Genomic DNA, 16719 nt, shown 5'->3' with positions numbered 1-16719 from the left:
AACTTTGGTGGCTTAAAATAACACAGATTTATTATTTTTACAGTTCTGGAGGTCAGAAGTACAAAATAAGTCTCACTGGGATAATATGCAGATTGACCATCACTCCAACACACAATATGGCTGCTCCCATGTGGTCAAAGATCCTGCCCCCATGTGGACACAAGATGGCCACCACAAGATGGCCAGCAGGGGAGGGCAGTTAAAAGAGACCAGGCCTGCAAGGGATGGCAGTTGGACGCAATCCACCCTGCAGGGGAGGGCAGTTAGGGGTGACCAGGCCGGCAGAGGAGGGAAGTTGAAGGCAAACAGGCTGGCAGGGGAGCAGCTAGACATAAATCAGCTGACATGGGAGTGGTTAGTGGGTGATCAGGCTGGCAGGCAGAAGCGGTTAGGGGCAATCAGGAAGGCAGGCAGGCAAGCAGTTGGGAGCCAGCAGTCCTGGATTGTGAGAGGGATGTCTGACTGCCCGTTTAGGCCCAATCCCATTGGACATCCCTCATAGAGTCCCATATTGGAGAGGGTGCAGGCTGGGCTGAGGGACAACCTCCCTCCCCCATGCACCTGTGCATGAATTTTGTGCACCAGGCCTCTAGTATTGTATAAATTACACTGTTGGAATAGAGTTTAAATACTTTATTTAAAGGAAAATATTAGCGACAGTTGCAATTTTCCCCTGTATATTGAGCTTAATTCATAGTCCTCATATGCTCTTGTGAGATTTCAAGTACAGAGGATTGAATTAATCATATTTTTTATAGTCTTTTTAAAAAAAAATATATATATTTTTATTGCTTTCAGAGTGGAAGGGAGAGAGAGAGAGAGAGAGAGAGAGAGAGAGAGAAATGTTAATGTTGAGAGAGCATCATTAATAGGTTGCCTTCTGCATGTTCCCCACTGGGGATTGAGCCTGCAACCCTGGCATTTGCCCTGACAGGGAATTGAACAGTGACCTACTGGTTCATAGGTAGATGCTCAACCACTGAGCCACATTGGCCGGGTTACTTCACAGTCTTTATCATATTAGGTCTGTAGTTTCTTTCTGTGTGTATTTCCTTTTAAAAATTTCCCATTCTCATTTCTGTTCCCCTCTTCTAATGGAAAACACACTCCTCCTCTGCACAACTACTACACTACTTAATTTCTGACACCACATGTGTTTTCCACACAGCCAGCAATTCTTCAGCACCAGCTGGGTATCCTATGATATAAATTCCATTCTGACACTCTATCTGGAGATAGCGTCTGATCCCACTGGTTAAAGGTTCAGTCCCACAAGACTATTTCTCCCCCGTATCCTGCCTTTATATGCTAATCACAATTCCAGATTGTTACCTATGCTTGTGACCAGAGGCTTAGTTTGATAAATTTCCTAGAGCTGCTCACAGAACTCAGGGAAACATTTTACTCACCAGATCACTGGGTTATTATAAAAGGATATAACTCAGGAACAGCCAGTAGAAAGAGATGCAAAAGGACAAAACATGTGGGAAGGGATGGAGCTTCCGTGTGCTATTCTCCCTATACCTCCTTGTATCTACAAAGCCAGAAACTTTCTGGAGCTCACCCTTTTGGGTTTTTATTAAGGCTTCATTAAGAGTCATGCTTGATTAAATCACTGGTTATTGGGGCTTGAACTCATTCTCCAGCCTCTCTCCCCCTGAGTTTTTAAAGAATGGAAGCTTTTTCCAGAGGCTGCCTACCTACTTGCTTCTGTCCTTCCAAGAATTCCTTGATGCTATTATATTATTAATTGCTACCAGGATAAACCTTGTGTGGAAAGTAGGATGCGGTTAATTTTCTCTGAATAAAGGCATTTTTTCTCTGATGAAGTTTCTCTGAATGAATTACAGAATCATACAAGGCTAAATTGCTCCCTCTTGTGACCACAGTCAAGATGTTTAGATTCTTTCTGAAATGTGGAATTAATACTTCAATATTTGTCATTTTGTGATGGTAGGAGTTTTTCAGATCAGAAGGTCATTTGATATATATATATATGTATTTTTATTGACTTCTTACAGAGAGGAAGGGAGAGAGAGAGCATTAGAAACATTGATCAGCTGCGTCCTGCACACACCCCACTGGGGATGTGCCCGCAACCAAGGTACATGCCCTTGACTGGAATCGAACCTGGGATCCTTCAGTCCACAGACTGACACTCTATCCACTGAGCCAAACCGGTTTCGGCTTGACCTATATTTTTAAAGCTAGTAGTGTTTTATTTTTTCTTGCATATGTTTAAAATGACCTCATTTAGCTTTAAATTAGGAGAGAAAGACCTTTGGTGTAACAGGTAGTTAAATTTAAATCGAAAGAGTTTACTAGCTAGCTATATCAAAGAAAGGTTACTTTTTTTGCCTTGTCTTTAATCCTAGGATGATTAATTTTTTTAAAAATAGAAAACACAAATTTAAGAATAAAAGAACTATAGGAGCAACAGGCAGTTTAAAACTTGGTTTTAAATATTGCAGTAGTATATATGCAAAGCTCATGGACACAGACAATAGAGTGGTGAAGGCCTGGGGGAGGGTGTGGGTATAGGGTGGAAGGGTCAATGGAAAAACAACAGACAAACGGGATATCTGTAATACTTTCAACAATAAAGATACATTAAAAATAACTATTACAGTAGTAATATTTTCATTTAAAAAGAAGATAAAATTTTTCCACTTACCTTTCTCCCCTTTCTCCTAAATTCTTCACCTGGGATAGTAATGTTAACAATTTACAGTAAATTCTTTCAAACTTTTTCCTGTGCATTTACAAATATATACACACAGAACACAGCTATAACACTAGGAGGAGCCAGAAAGTGAAGCAGAAATCAGGGATTTACTGCTTTGTAACTGTTGCCTTATTCTAAAGGAAGCATAAGGGAACTCAGGAAGCTGTCAGGAGTAAAGTATAGGACTTGTCCACCTTCTTCTAAGACACTGGCATTGATCATCAAACCATGCTTCATGGAGCCATCTTTACTGCAGCTATCACAGAGTTCTTTGTCTCCTGGTCACTTGACAAATTCAGAGTACATTGCCAAATTCTGATCTTGCCACTGGTATGATCTAAATGCTACTGTTCCCCATATTTTACATTTTTTTTTCTATCTATGGGGAACTGATATAGTCTGTGAAGGATTAAGGTTTTTGATCCTTAATAATATCCAAGTAAAAATATATACTTTAAGAAATGCTGTGCTTTAATTGACAATAATGATGTTAATAGTTGACAGAACAGTAATAATAATGTCAGCTCTTCTTGAGTGCTTACTAGTTCAGAGCTTACTATGTGTAAGGTGCTCTCAGATCTATATCACTAAGAAAGTCTGTTACAGCCCTTTACAGTTAACACAGCAAATTCACATATTTTATACCATTAATTTCTCAGAGTAACTCTGAGATAGGTAGGGTGAACAGTCATTTCAGTATAATGAATGAGACTAAGGTTAAGTGATTGCATAGCTAGTAAGCATTAGAGCCAGACTTGAACCTAACTTCTTACTTTAAGTCTGTATATGAGAACCATAGTGAGTTACCCATTTCTAGACATCAGTGGTTCTCAGTCAGAGGAGAATTTGGCAATGTTTGGAGACACTTTTGGTTGTCGTAACTAGGGAGGGGAAATGCTCCTAGCATCTACTGGATAGAATCCATGAGGCTGTTAAAAGTCTTGCAGTGCACCGGACAGTCTTTCACAGCAATGAATTGTCTGGTCAAGAATATCTAGAGGCCTTAGGTTGAGAAACTGCTGTCCAGTGATGATTGATGGCATAGATAAAGATTGTGAAATTTTGTTTGGTAAGATTTTACTGATAAAAAGCAGCTTTAGCCATAGCTGGTTTTGCTCAATGGATAGAGAGAGCATCAAGTTCGATTCCAATCAAGGGCACATGCCCGGGTTGCAGGCTTGATCCCTACTAGGGGGCATGCAGGAGGCAGCCGATAAGTGATTTTCATCATTGATGTTTCTTTCTCTCCCTGTCCTTTCCTCTCTGAAATAAAAAAAAATCCTCCTATCTAATAAAAGAGTAATTATGCAAATTGACCATCACTCCTACACACAAGATGGCCAACAGGGGGAGGGCAGTTGGTGATGAGGCCAGCAGGAGAGGGCAGTTGGGGGGAACCCAGGCCTGCAGGGGAGGGCAGTAGAGGACAACCAGGCCTTCAGGGGAGGTCAGTTGTGGGTGATCAGGCCAGCAGGAGAGGATAGTTGGGAGGGACCAGGCCTACAGGGAAGGACAGTTGGGAGGGACCCAGGTCTGCAGGGGAGGGCAGTTAGGGGTGACCAGACTGGCAGAGTCAGCAATTGAGGGGGACCAGACCTTCAGGGAAGGGCAGTTGGGAGGGATCAGGTCTGCAAGAGAGGGCAGTTGGGAGCAATCAGGCCTGCAGAGGAGGGAAGTTGGGGGTGACCAGGCTGGCAGAAGAGGCACTTGGGGGCAGTTGGCGGGGGGGTGGGGATGACAAGGTCTGCAGGGGAGGGAAGTTGGTGGTGATCAGGCCTGCAGGGGATCAGTTAAGCATCCATCAGGCTGGCAGGGGAGTGGTTAGGAGCAATCAGGCAGGCAAGCAGGCAAGTGATTGGGAGCCAGCAGTCTTGGATTGTGAGAGGGATGTCTGACTGTCCTTTTAGGCCCAATCCCATCAGGGGCCTAAATGGGCAGTTGAACATTCCTCGAGGGGTCCCAGATTGGAGAGGGCTGAGGCTGCGCTGAGGGACACCCCCCCACCCCCATGCACGGATTTCGTGTCTAGTATATATAAAACAGGTTTACTTCAAACTTAAGTTTCTTTGTATTTTGAACTTTTCTTAGATTCAGGCTACAAAACTCAGAAATACCTACAAAGTAAAATTTATACCCTTAATCAAAAGAAGTTGACAATGTGATGAGATTGAAGACTGAAACAAATCTGCTGCTTATCAGTAACATATTTGGAAAAAGGACTCATGACCAGAGGCCCAAGTTTATTCATCTTTTCCTCAACAGGTTGCTTCCCAGGGGGTGTGCATTGGGTTTCAGTTGGGAAACAAGATAAATCTGGGCTTCTGATGAAGCTGCAGAATCTTTGTACACGGTTGGATCAGGATGAGAGTTTCTCCCGGAGGCTCCCGCTTAATATTGAAGAGGCTAAAGACCGTCTCCGCATTCTGATGCTGCGCAAACACCCAAGGTACAGATGGTCAAGTTTAGTTCCAATGATACTTAACTGCTGACATCTTGAGAGCATCAAACCCTTTCCTTGCTGTTTGGTAGAGGATCTAAGAAAGAACCATTGCTTTCCTGCTCTTTTCTCTTTTATGTTAAAAAAAAAAAAGGCTTCCCCTGGCCTAAAACTTTGCCTCCTATCTAACACATCATCTCTTATGTACCATTGTTGGCTCTCAAGAAATATTTCTTAAGTAGGTGAGTGGTCTTGCTAGAAAATGCAAGCTTGTTACTCTGACCACTGTTTCTAATGGATTAACAAGAGACACAATAAATCTAGAACAAGAGACAGGATAAGTTTAAACAACTGAGCCAGGAAGGATTTTTTATTTAATTGGGATCCTTCTATTGCTGTGTTGAATTAGTTTTTGGGTATGTACTTCGAGTTTATTTGTTTATTTTAATAATTCAGCAAATCCTCCTGTATAATAAGCCTAATATGCTAAGTGTCTGGCTGCTCATTCAATCAATCAAAGTATAATATGCTAATGATATCTTAAGGATGCTCAACTGCTAGATATGACATGCACTGACTCTAGGGGGCAGACAGTTGACCAGTTGACCAGTTGCTATGAAGTGCACTGACCACCAGGCGGCAGATGCTCAGACTAATAGGTTAGCTTGCTGCTGGGGTCTGACCAATCGGGATTGAGTGAAACAGGCTAGACAAGCCCTGGAGCCTTCCTACAGTTTCTCCCTGGCTGGCCAACCTCCTGCGTCCCTCCCTGACCCTGATCATGCACCCTCATTGTGCACTGGTGGGGTCCCTTGGCCTGGCCTGTGCCCTCTCACAACCTGGGACCCCTCGTGGGATGTTGGAGAGCAGGTTTTGGCCTGATCCTGCAGGCCAGGCCGAGGGACCCCACTGATGCATGAATTTGTGCACTGGGCCTCTAGTACCAATATAATTATGTGCTAGGCACTGTTACCAGCTACTTTAGTTTTCACTAAGCCAGAAGGGAGATAGCAGCTTAGTTGCTGTTTGTGTGGAGGGTATAGCCGGAGATTCAGTCAGTAGTTTAATTTCCATGATCTAGTGGCATTCCTTTCATTTGCTCATTTAAGTAGCACTGAGTGTTGTGCCTGGGTGAGTGCTGCAAGAACAGAGATGAGTAAAGCATTCCTTGGGAGTGTAACAGAAAATTGGTGAGAATTAAGTGATGGCACGATTCACTTGATGTAGTACATACACTGTCTTATGTATCAGTTGCTGAGTATGGCAGTGATTCTCAAATTGGTAAGCGGATTAATATCAGGGTATCAGATGAGAGGATTAATTTTTGGAAAAAGCTTCTAAATGATTATGATGGCTACTCATTAGAGGGAAGCTTTCTTTTCTCTGGATTTTTCTCCTCCAGTTCCTTCTATTATCTCCCCTTCCCTTAATAGTCACTGGTATCTATTCTTCTGGAGAAAATAGAATTGAGACCACTAACCGTTTCCCTTTTTCTTGGTCAGTAATTTCTTCCTAATCCCATTTTCCTTTGCAAAATGAAAGTGATTTGTATTTAGGAAAACATTATAATTACTGTCAGATGTATCGGGCATGGCTTATAACGCCAGTCATTTCGTTTTTCTCACAGCATTATTTTGGTTTATTCTTCTGTAATTTTCCAACCTGTGTATATACTTTTTTTGTAGTGTTCAGAAGTAGTGTGCCATTCAGATAAAAATACGTAATTATGCTATCAGGTTTTAGTGGTATTTTTTTCTCATTTGTTCTGGTGAGTTTAAAAAAGTTTTTGGAGAGTCCAGGCAGGAATTGACACAGAGGTTCTTTGTCATTATGAACTGATGAAAAACACCCCACTAGTGAACCAAATGAACAATAATTTTGCTAGTGTATTCTATTAGGTTGGGACATGTGAAATTGCTGGTTTTGTAGGTTAAAAAAAAAAAGGTTAAAAATCATCATTGTTCTATGATTAATTCTAGTGCTAACCTGAGCCCAGTTGCCATTTGGTTTTGGTGCTTAAAGACTGAATTGGAAACATACCATTACGTGGATAGTTCTTTTTAGGCACTGATTTCTAATACTTACAGCCTTTTTTTTAGAGGTCCCTTAACTTTAATATGCCTTGAAGGTGGGAGGAAGGGGCAGGTTCAAAATTTTTTTCTTTATTTGAATTAATACGTGAGTGGGCAAAAGTATTGGTTTATTTTCCTATGGAAAATAATACAATAATTAATAAATAATAATACAAGAATAGATGTTCTCACAACTGTAAACCTACTTTAGGCCTATGCCTTTATTGTGAAAGGGATATGGCAGTAGTGGCATTCTCTTTTTTTAAAAGAAGCTTAAAATAAATGTCATTAGTGACTCAATACAGTTCTTTTAATTAGGTCTCTGATGATCTTGGATGATGTTTGGGATCCTTGGGTATTGAAAGCTTTTGACAATCAGTGTCAGATTCTTCTTACAACCAGAGACAAGAGTGTTACAGATTCAGTAATGGGTAAGGATTACTAATTTAGTTTTTACTACCTTTATGTTTTAATTCAATTACATTTCAATATGTGGCACACCAAATTACTTACTATACCTTGTGATTTTGCAGGTCCTAAATATGTAGTCTCTGTGGAGAGTGGCTTAGGAAAAGAAAAAGGACTTGAAATTTTGTCCCTTTTTGTTAATATGAAGAAAGCAGATTTGCCTGAAGAAGCCCATAGTATTATAAAAGAATGTAAAGGTATTTATTTTGTATCTGAGGGGGTTATAGAGATGATAATTTACCCTGTTGTGTAAATTAAGTTAATGAATATGACAATTTAGCACTGTACCGTCCATAAACTTGACTAGAATATTTGGTATTTTAGATTCTTCTCTGATACCCTAAATGTATAATAACTCTAAATGTCATGATATTTTGGTATTCATTAATTTATTCATTCATTAAAATAATATTAAGTGAACACTTGCAGCATCTACAATTATAAAAGTGTAATATGCTAATTAGACTGGATGAAGCTGGGGCTGTGAGGGAAGCCCGTGTCCTGGATGCCTGCTGGTGGCTAGAGGAGCGTTTTTCAACCGCTGTTCCACGGCACGCTAGTGTGCCGCGAGATGTTGCCTGGTGTGCCGTAGGTGCAGACAAGACAAGAATTTTATAATTTTTCACTATTTTGTTTACTTAATATTTCATAATAAAGTAATTATAAAATACTTTCTTTGTGTTTATTTGATTCCTATTCAAGAGAATTACTTTATATATAGTCAATATAGGCACAGAGTTAAATTTTTTAACATTTTCTAATGGTGGTGTGCCTCGTGATTTTTTTCATGAAACAAGTGTGCCTTTGCCCAAAAAAGGTTGAAAAACACTGGGCTAGAGGGAAGTGTGGGTCCCGGGTGTCAGAGGGAAGCCCGGATCCTGATTGCTAGAGGGAGGCCAGTGCTGGCAGCTGAATTTCATGCATCGGGCCTCTAGTCTTAGCATAAAGACGTGATCTCTGCTGTCAAATAACAAAAATATAGTGAGAGCTTAAAATTCTTTTGGTTGGGATTTTATAAAAATAGTATTCTAATTTGAAGCTAAAAACTGGTTTTGTCTTCTTGATTTACATTTTTTAATAGTGAAGTTAACTTTTTTACTTACCTATTGAATTTTTGCATTTTAATAAGTTATTCTTGACTAACTTTTCTTCTGTGATATAAGTATTTTTTAATGACTTTTAGGTACTCTGTTGAAGCTATTAGCCTTTTTTCATGTTCTCCTCCCCCCCAACCAAAATATTTTCCCTAGTTTTTTGTCTACCTTTTAATCTCATTTGTATCTTTTTCAAATGCAAAACTTTAAACTTTAAAAAAATCCTTATCTGAGGATTTGTTTTATGGATTTGAGAGGAAGAGAGAGAGAGAGAGAGAGAGAGAGAGAGAGAGGAACAAACATTGATTAGTTGCTCTGGCATGCACCCTGACTGGTATGTGCCCTGACTGGGAATCAAACCCATAATCTTTTGATGTACAAGACGATGCTCCAGCCAATTGAGCCACCTGGAGAAATTGAAACTTTATGTAGTCAAATCTATCAGCATTGAAGATTACTTTTTCCATTGTTGTTAATGCATAGAAATACTTTCTTATTTTTTTTTTTTTTTGCCATTATAATAGATACTTGGTTTGGAGATAATTGACTTTAAAAAAAATCTTAAACTTAGAAAAAAGAACTCGATGTTTTATAATTATAAAGCTGATGCATATTCACTTTGAAACTGTGAATCTATAAAGAAAAATAAAAAAACTATTAATAATCTGATAATTATTAGGGTAATGAAAGTATTTTTACCAGTCTTTTAGGACATACAACTTTGGGGGGAAAAAATCAAGATTATGATGTGGTATACATCATATAAAATCTTGTCCTTTTTATATAACAAATCTTGAGGATTTTACAATGCCATTAAATATATTTTGAAAAAAATTTACTAGTGACATATGCTTTAATTCAGTCATTTCTGTTATTAAGATTTTTCATTATCTTAAGTAATTCTGTGATGAATATGCTTAAATGAAATATTTATTATTTCTAATAACTTCCTTACAACAAATACCTAAAATGAATCTAAGAGTTAAAAATACTTTAAGGCTCTGGATAACATGCAGCAATAAATTGATTCTTAACTTAGTGGTGATTCTGAAACGAGATGGTGTTAATACAGTGATTTTTTTTTTTTTTAGGTTCTCCTCTTGTAGTGTCTTTAATTGGTGCACTTTTACGTGATTTTCCCAAACGCTGGGAGTACTACCTCAGGCAACTTCAGAATAAGCAATTTAAGAGAATAAGGAAATCTTCATCTTATGATTATGAGGCTCTGGATGAAGCCATGTCTATAAGTGTTGACATGCTCAGAGAAGACATCAAAAGTTATTACACAGATCTTTCCATCTTTCAGAAGGATGTTAAGGTGCCTACAAAGGTAATAAAAGGATCAAAAATCCGCATCGCTGGGTATTTATGGCATGCAACCTTGGATGTAGTACCAAGGATATTGTTACAGAGGCTACTGGAAAGATAAGACCCGCATGACAGAGGTGGTGGGTTGGAAGGTTCAGTCTCCTTCAAGGGCTCGATGTTGAACTGGGATGGGTTACCTAATTTTCAGTGGTTCTAGTGAAGCTGGAGAAACAGCCGGCTTCTTTCTCTTTTCTATCTTGAGGAATGGTTGAGCTTCTTATGAAATAGAGAGATTCTTCTTCAGGGTTTTAAGATGTGATTTTTGTGTGTGTTTATACCTTGTCTACAGTCCTGCTCATTGTATTTTGATTCCTAGGTGCTATGTGTTCTCTGGGACATGGAGACTGAAGAGGTTGAAGACATACTGCAAGAGTTTGTTAATAAGTCTTTATTATTTTGTGATCGGAATGGCAAATCATTTTGTTACTACTTGCATGATCTTCAAGTAGATTTCCTTACAGAGCAGAACCGCAGCCAGCTTCAGGTACTTGCACCTCTGTATGCTCTTTTTTTTTTAACTATATTTTGAAATATTTTTTTTGTTGTTTTTTATTATTTTTATTTTTATTTATTTATTTATTTTTAATATATTTTATTGATTTTGTACAGAGAGGAAGGGAGAGAGATAGAGAGTTAGAAACATCAATGAGAGAGAGTCATCGATCAGCTGCCGCATGCACACCCCCTACTGGGGATATGCCTGCAACCAAGGTACATGCCCTTGACCGGAATCGAACCCGGGACCCTTCAGTCCCCAAGCCGATGCTCTATCCATTGAGCCAAACCGGTTTTGGCTTTTATTATTTTTAAAAATAATTCTTTACTGTTGAATATTTTGAAGTAATTTTAGACACAGAAAAGTTACAAAATAGTACAGAGATTTTGTGCACATACCTTCACCTAGTTTCTCCCAAAATTAATACCTTTATGTAACTATAATGTTACTAATTCACAGACTTTGTCTTTTGCCAGCTTTCCCACTAATGTCTTATTTTGTGGTTCAGATCCAATTCAGGATCCCATATTGCATTAAATTGTCATGTTGCCTTAGTTTCTTCACATCTATGAAAATTCCTCAGCTTTATCTTCCATGGTCACTTTTGAGGAGTCTAGCTAGTTTTTTTAAAAAAATTATCTTTACTAATATTGTTGAAAATATTACAGATGTCTCCCTTTTATCCCCCATTGACACCTCCTGCCACCACTTCTACCTCCTCCCCAAACCTTCACCATACCTATAGTTATTTTGCATACTAGAGGTCTGGTGCATGCAGGGGGTCCTCTGGCCTAGCTTACCCGTTCTCACAGTCCGGGAGCCCTCAGGGGTGGGAGGCGACCTGGTGATCAGGGAAAGGTAATGCCCATCACACTTCTGCTGCTGCCACTGCTGGCAGCGCAAGCCTAGGCCGGCCCTGGTTACCTGAGCCTCAGGTGGCTCTGGGCATCTAAGCAGCTGCCATCTGGGGTTTGCCTGTGCCTCAGGCCAGCCCTGGGCGCGTGGGGGGCTGAGGGGACTGGGAGACTCCCGAGGCAGGCGTGCGGAGTGGCAGGGCCTGCCTAGGGCTGGGCCTGGCCTTGCCACGTGCCTGCTGCCCTGGTGGGGCTGAGGGGACTGGGCGCTGCCATCTTGTGGCCATGGGTGCCACCATCATTGAGGGTGGGACAGTCAATTAACATATTCCCTCATTGGCTTTGGGCGCTGCCATATTTGTGATGGTATGGGTCAATTAGCATATTCCCTCTTTATTAGATAGGATTGTGTCCTCAGTGAATCATATCAGGGTGTTGATACATCTTATTATCAGTGATGTTACCATTGATCACTTCATTAAACTAGTATCCACCAGTGTCTCCACTGTTAAAGTTGCTGTTTTTTCTTTTTGTAATTAATAAGTATCTTATGGAAATATTTTCTGTCTTTTCTTAAATAGCTTTGGAAGCTGATGTTAGTGTAATGTTTAGCTCACTGATTCGGTTCTCTGCTTCTTCTAGTCTACTTTTGATGCTTTCTATTGAGTTCTTTATAGTAGCGATGTCATTTTTCATTTCTTCTTCGTTCATCTTCATTTCCTCTTGGTTCTTCTTCATTTCCTCTTGGTTCTTACTCATATTGTCAAATTTGTCTTCCATTCTTTTTAGCCATCTTATGATCATTACTCTGAATTCTTGCTCTGGTAGGTTACTTGCCTCTAACTCATTCACTTCCTTTTCTGGTGATGCCTGCTTTTCTTTCATATGTGGGCTGTTTCTTTGTCTCCCCATGATCTCTCTTTTCAGGATGTCTGGTTATGTAGTTCTCTCTCTCCTTTTCCCCATACAGTGGTGCACTCCTTTGAGTCCAAGTGTTCACACCGCCCAGGACCGGCTTTCTGGGGCTCCCAGCTGCTTCGTGGTTGCTGTGGCTGTGGATTTTCAGGCCTCTGACAAGATCCACTTTTCCTTTAAAGATGGCGAGATTTCCCCATCCAAGCCCGTAGGTCTAGTGTAATGTTTAGGTTATGAAATTGTTTCTGTCCTCTGAAATGTTTCCTTTGTGTTTCAGGATCTACATAAGAAGATAATCACGCAGTTCCAGAGACATCACCAGCTACACACTCTTTCACCAGATCAGGAGGACTGCATGTACTGGTACAATTTCCTGGCCTATCATATGGCCAATGCCAATATGCACAAAGTAAGAGGACCAACTTAAAAATTATTTTCTTTTATCTCACTTTTATTTAGTCCTGTGTTTAGAATTTTTTAATTTATAAAAATAGAATTATAGACTATGTAAGAATTTTTGTTTTTGCTGCTATTTTTACTTGCAGTGATTTTTTTTTTTTAAAGGTACCTTAGTAAGTGCAGTAAATGAACCACCTAAAATTCACTTTCTTCTTAACAGTAGCTTTTTTTAGAGGCAATATGAATTTGTTTTTAAGGTTTGAGAAGGAACGGAGGGTGGCGAAGTATATCCATTCATTCAAAAAATATTTATTAGCCCAGTTGGTGTGGCTTGGTTGCTGAGCTTCAGTCTGTGAACCAGGAGGTAACAATTTGATTCGTGGTCAGGGCACATGCCTGGGTTGCAGGCTCTATCCCCAAGTAGGGGACGTGCAGGGTGTTGATGATCCTCTCTCATCATTGATGTTTCTATCTCTCTTCCTCTCTGAAATCAATAAAAATATTAACAAATATTTATTAAATGCCTGCTATATACTGTTATTGTTATTCACTGTGAGGCTATGCTCCAGAGTCCCTCCTGTCATTGAGCTTATGTTCTTGGGGAGACTGACAATGGACAAATAAATGTCAGGGGGCAATAAGTGCTCAGAAGAAGAAAAAAGCATGAAGGAGAAAGAAAATGATGATATAAAGGTAGAATCTTCATCATTTGCCGATGGATTTGATAGGCATTGTAAGAGAAGAGTCAAAGATGACTCCAAGGTTGTGCAGAGGAAGGATTAGAGTTGCCATCGACGGAGATGGCGATGCCTGTGGGTAGAACAAGTATTTTTGGGGGTGGAGTGAAGGTTAAGAACTCATTTTGAATATATTAAGTCTGATACTCATATGAAGGTATCTAATTGGAAATGTTAAGCATGTAGTTGGATATATGAATCTAGGTTTCTGGGGAAGATTATGGACTAAAGATAACATTTGGGAACCATTAACACATAAATGATATTTGAAGTCAATTACCAGCTAACTTTTAAAAATGTTAACATTTTGGAAAACTTTGAGTAATTTTTCTTTTCTTTCTTTCATTTTTTTTGTTTATTAATCCTCACTTGAGGATATTTTTTCCATTGATTTTTTTCTTTTTTTTCTTTTGAGAGTGGAAGGGAGGGAGGTAGCAGGGAGAAAGAGAAAGAGAAACATTGATGTGAAAGACACACATCAATTGGTTGCCTCCCATACATGCCCTGACCAGGGTAGGGATCAAACCAGCAATCCAGATACATGCCCTTGACCAGGAATCAAACCTGAGACCCTTTGGTGCTCAGGCCAATGCTCGAACCACGGAACACACTGGCCAAGGTGAGTTATTTTTTTTATGCTTAGGTACATTAATTCTTGGTTACAAAAATGGTGTTGTAGTCTGGTGGTTGTTTTTTTTTTCCTTTGGTCATCTTCCCCAAGGACATTTTCCCATTGATTTTTAGAGAGAGAGAGAGAGAGAGAGATACAAGAGAGACACATTGATTGGTTGCCTCCCACACACTCCCTGACCAAGGCCTGGGATCGAGCCTGAAACCAAGGTACGTGCCCTTGACTGGAATCGAACCATGGGATCCTTCATTCCATGGGCCAGTGCTCTGTTCTTTGAGCCAAATCAGCTGGGGTATAGTGTTTTTTTTTAGTTTTTTTTTAAGGTATTCCAATAAATATCAATGGCCTAATTTACTTAACCAAACTGTAATTGTTAAACATTTAGGTTGTTTTCAGTTTTTAGCCTTTATGATGCTGTAATGAATATTCTGTCTTTGCACTTATATTATTTCTTTTGAAAATTCTTTGAAGTGGAATTAATAGGCTCAGGTATTTTTAAAAAAAATCCACTTCAAAATTTGTTTTATTGATTCTAGAAAGGAAGAGAGGGAGAGAGAGAAAAATCAGTGATGAGAGAGAATCATCATCCTGCATCCAGTATAACCCCCACTGGTGATTAAACCAGCAACCCAGACATGTGCCCTGACTGGAGGTCACTGGTTCATAGATTAATGCTCAACCATCGGCTGGGCTATCTTTTGTTTTATTTTCTACTTAATTATATTATGTGATCATCTTTTTATGTCAATTTATATATAGCGACATAATTTTTAAATCTGCATACTATTTCATTGTGTAGCTAAATTATGATTAGCCAGTTGATCAATTAGCTTGTGTAAGTATACTCATCTGATTATTATCTCAACACACATATTTATAAGTGTAATTTGTGGGTCAGTTTCAATTTTAATACAGATTGCCAAACTATCCTCTAGAGAAAGGTTGCTTTGACTGACATCACTACCAATAGTGTAAGACATGTTCATTTCCTCTGATTACAGCTGATATTCTTTTTTTTTTTTTTTAATTATTGATTTTCTACAGAGAGGAAGAGAGAGGGATAGAGAGTTAGAAACATCGATGAGAGAGAAACATTGATCAACTGCCTCCTGCACACTCCCTACTGGGGATGTGCCCGCAACCAAGGTACATGCCCTTGACCAGAATCGAACCTGAGACCTTTCAGATCGCAGGCCGACGCTCTATCTACTGAGCCAAACCGGTTTCAGCTATAGCTGATATTCTTATCATTTCTGTTAGTCTTTAGAAACCTGATATTAAAAAATAGTTTGTGATGGGTAAGTCTTACACAGGCAGCCCAACACTGAAGTTTTCACCAACTTGGATCCTGTTTCAACGATTTTTCAAAGAAGACACAATGAAAAAGAATTCTTTAAAAAGTCTTTATCTTTTAAAATTGATTAAAATGCTACCAATGTTCCCATCCAAGATTAAAGTGAGTTTAGAGGTAGAGGATTAAGTAATGACTTTGTAATTAAGTATGTGCACAGAGAGTTTAGATAACATGTTATTTTATCATCGAAATACTTTAGGTTGAATTTGTCCTAGCCTTTATCCTTGCTCATGTAAATAACTGCCTATGAGCCATGAAAGGTAAATAGAATTAGCTACTGCTTAAGATAAATTATATTCCATAGAAGCAATGGTAATGGTTAAATAGGATAAATAACAGCTAAAATTTACTAAGTATTTTTATTCTATCAATATTTGTTCCAAGCATTTAACACATACTAACTCATTTAAAGTTTTATCACACCCTGTGAGATAGGGCTACCAGTATCTCCATTTACAAAATGAAGAAACTAAGGTTCCAGCCTGGTGGTGGTGGGGGGAAAAAAATTTGTGCTTTTTATTTTGTGAATTGCTTCTCATCCATTGCCTTTACCTATTTTTTATATTGGGGTATTTATCTTTTCTTTTCTTTAAAAAAAAAAACCAACATAGTTTATTGAATGCTTTACCCAGAGGAAGTGGGAGGGATAGAGAGTTAGAAACATAGATGAGAGAACAATATCAATCAGCTGCCTCCTGCATACTCCTACTAGGGATGTGCCCGCAACCAAGGTACATGTCCTTAACCAGAATTGAACCTGGGACCTTTCAATCCGAAGGCCGATGCTCTATCCACTGAGCCAAACCTGTAAGGGCTATTTTTTTCCTTATTTTTAAAGAATTTTCTATAAAACTGAATGAGTATTTTTATTCTATCAATACTATCATTTATCATACCTGTTATAAAAATGTTTTCCTGGTTTATTTTTTGTCTTCAAATTTATTTATATTGTTTTCTACTACAATATATTGAAGATTTGAGTTTTTATTTCATTAAATGCACCATTTTTCTTTTTTGTATATAGTTTACTTTGGTGTCAAGCCTGGGAACATTTCCTTTACTGCAGGCTTATAGAAATATTTACCTGTTTGTTCCAGTATTTTCTGAAGTTTTCTATTTTCTATTTAAGTCTTCAATCCAACTAAAATTTATTTTGATTCAAGGTGTGA

General features: G+C 38.9%; 1 protein-coding gene across 14 annotated transcripts in view; it reads left to right on the top strand.

The window, feature by feature from the left end:
• The window catches only part of APAF1 (apoptotic peptidase activating factor 1), a 71911-nt gene that overhangs the window by 5920 nt on the left and 49272 nt on the right, over positions 1 to 16719 (top strand). For 13 of the 14 annotated variants that reach the window (XR_006742764.1, XM_045587625.1, XM_045587629.1 and 10 more), the window contains exons 5-10: positions 4988 to 5171; positions 7553 to 7665; positions 7768 to 7899; positions 9888 to 10126; positions 10481 to 10648; positions 12707 to 12838. Coding sequence is in view for 13 of the 14 variants with exons in the window: in XM_045587625.1 (XP_045443581.1) it covers positions 4988 to 5171; positions 7553 to 7665; positions 7768 to 7899; positions 9888 to 10126; positions 10481 to 10648; positions 12707 to 12838 (968 nt within the window). In the remaining variant the exon portion in view is untranslated. The remainder of the gene's footprint in view (positions 1 to 4987; positions 5172 to 7552; positions 7666 to 7767; positions 7900 to 9887; positions 10127 to 10480; positions 10649 to 12706; positions 12839 to 16719) is intronic. The other variant, XM_045587632.1, reaches the window with a different exon arrangement.

The sequence above is a fragment of the Pipistrellus kuhlii genome, unplaced genomic scaffold, assembly GCF_014108245.1.
Source record: "Pipistrellus kuhlii isolate mPipKuh1 unplaced genomic scaffold, mPipKuh1.p scaffold_m20_p_3, whole genome shotgun sequence".
In the NCBI taxonomy this organism is placed as follows: domain Eukaryota; kingdom Metazoa; phylum Chordata; class Mammalia; order Chiroptera; family Vespertilionidae; genus Pipistrellus; species Pipistrellus kuhlii.
Note: the sequence above shows the minus strand (reverse complement) of the source record. Positions and strands in the feature narration are given on the sequence as shown.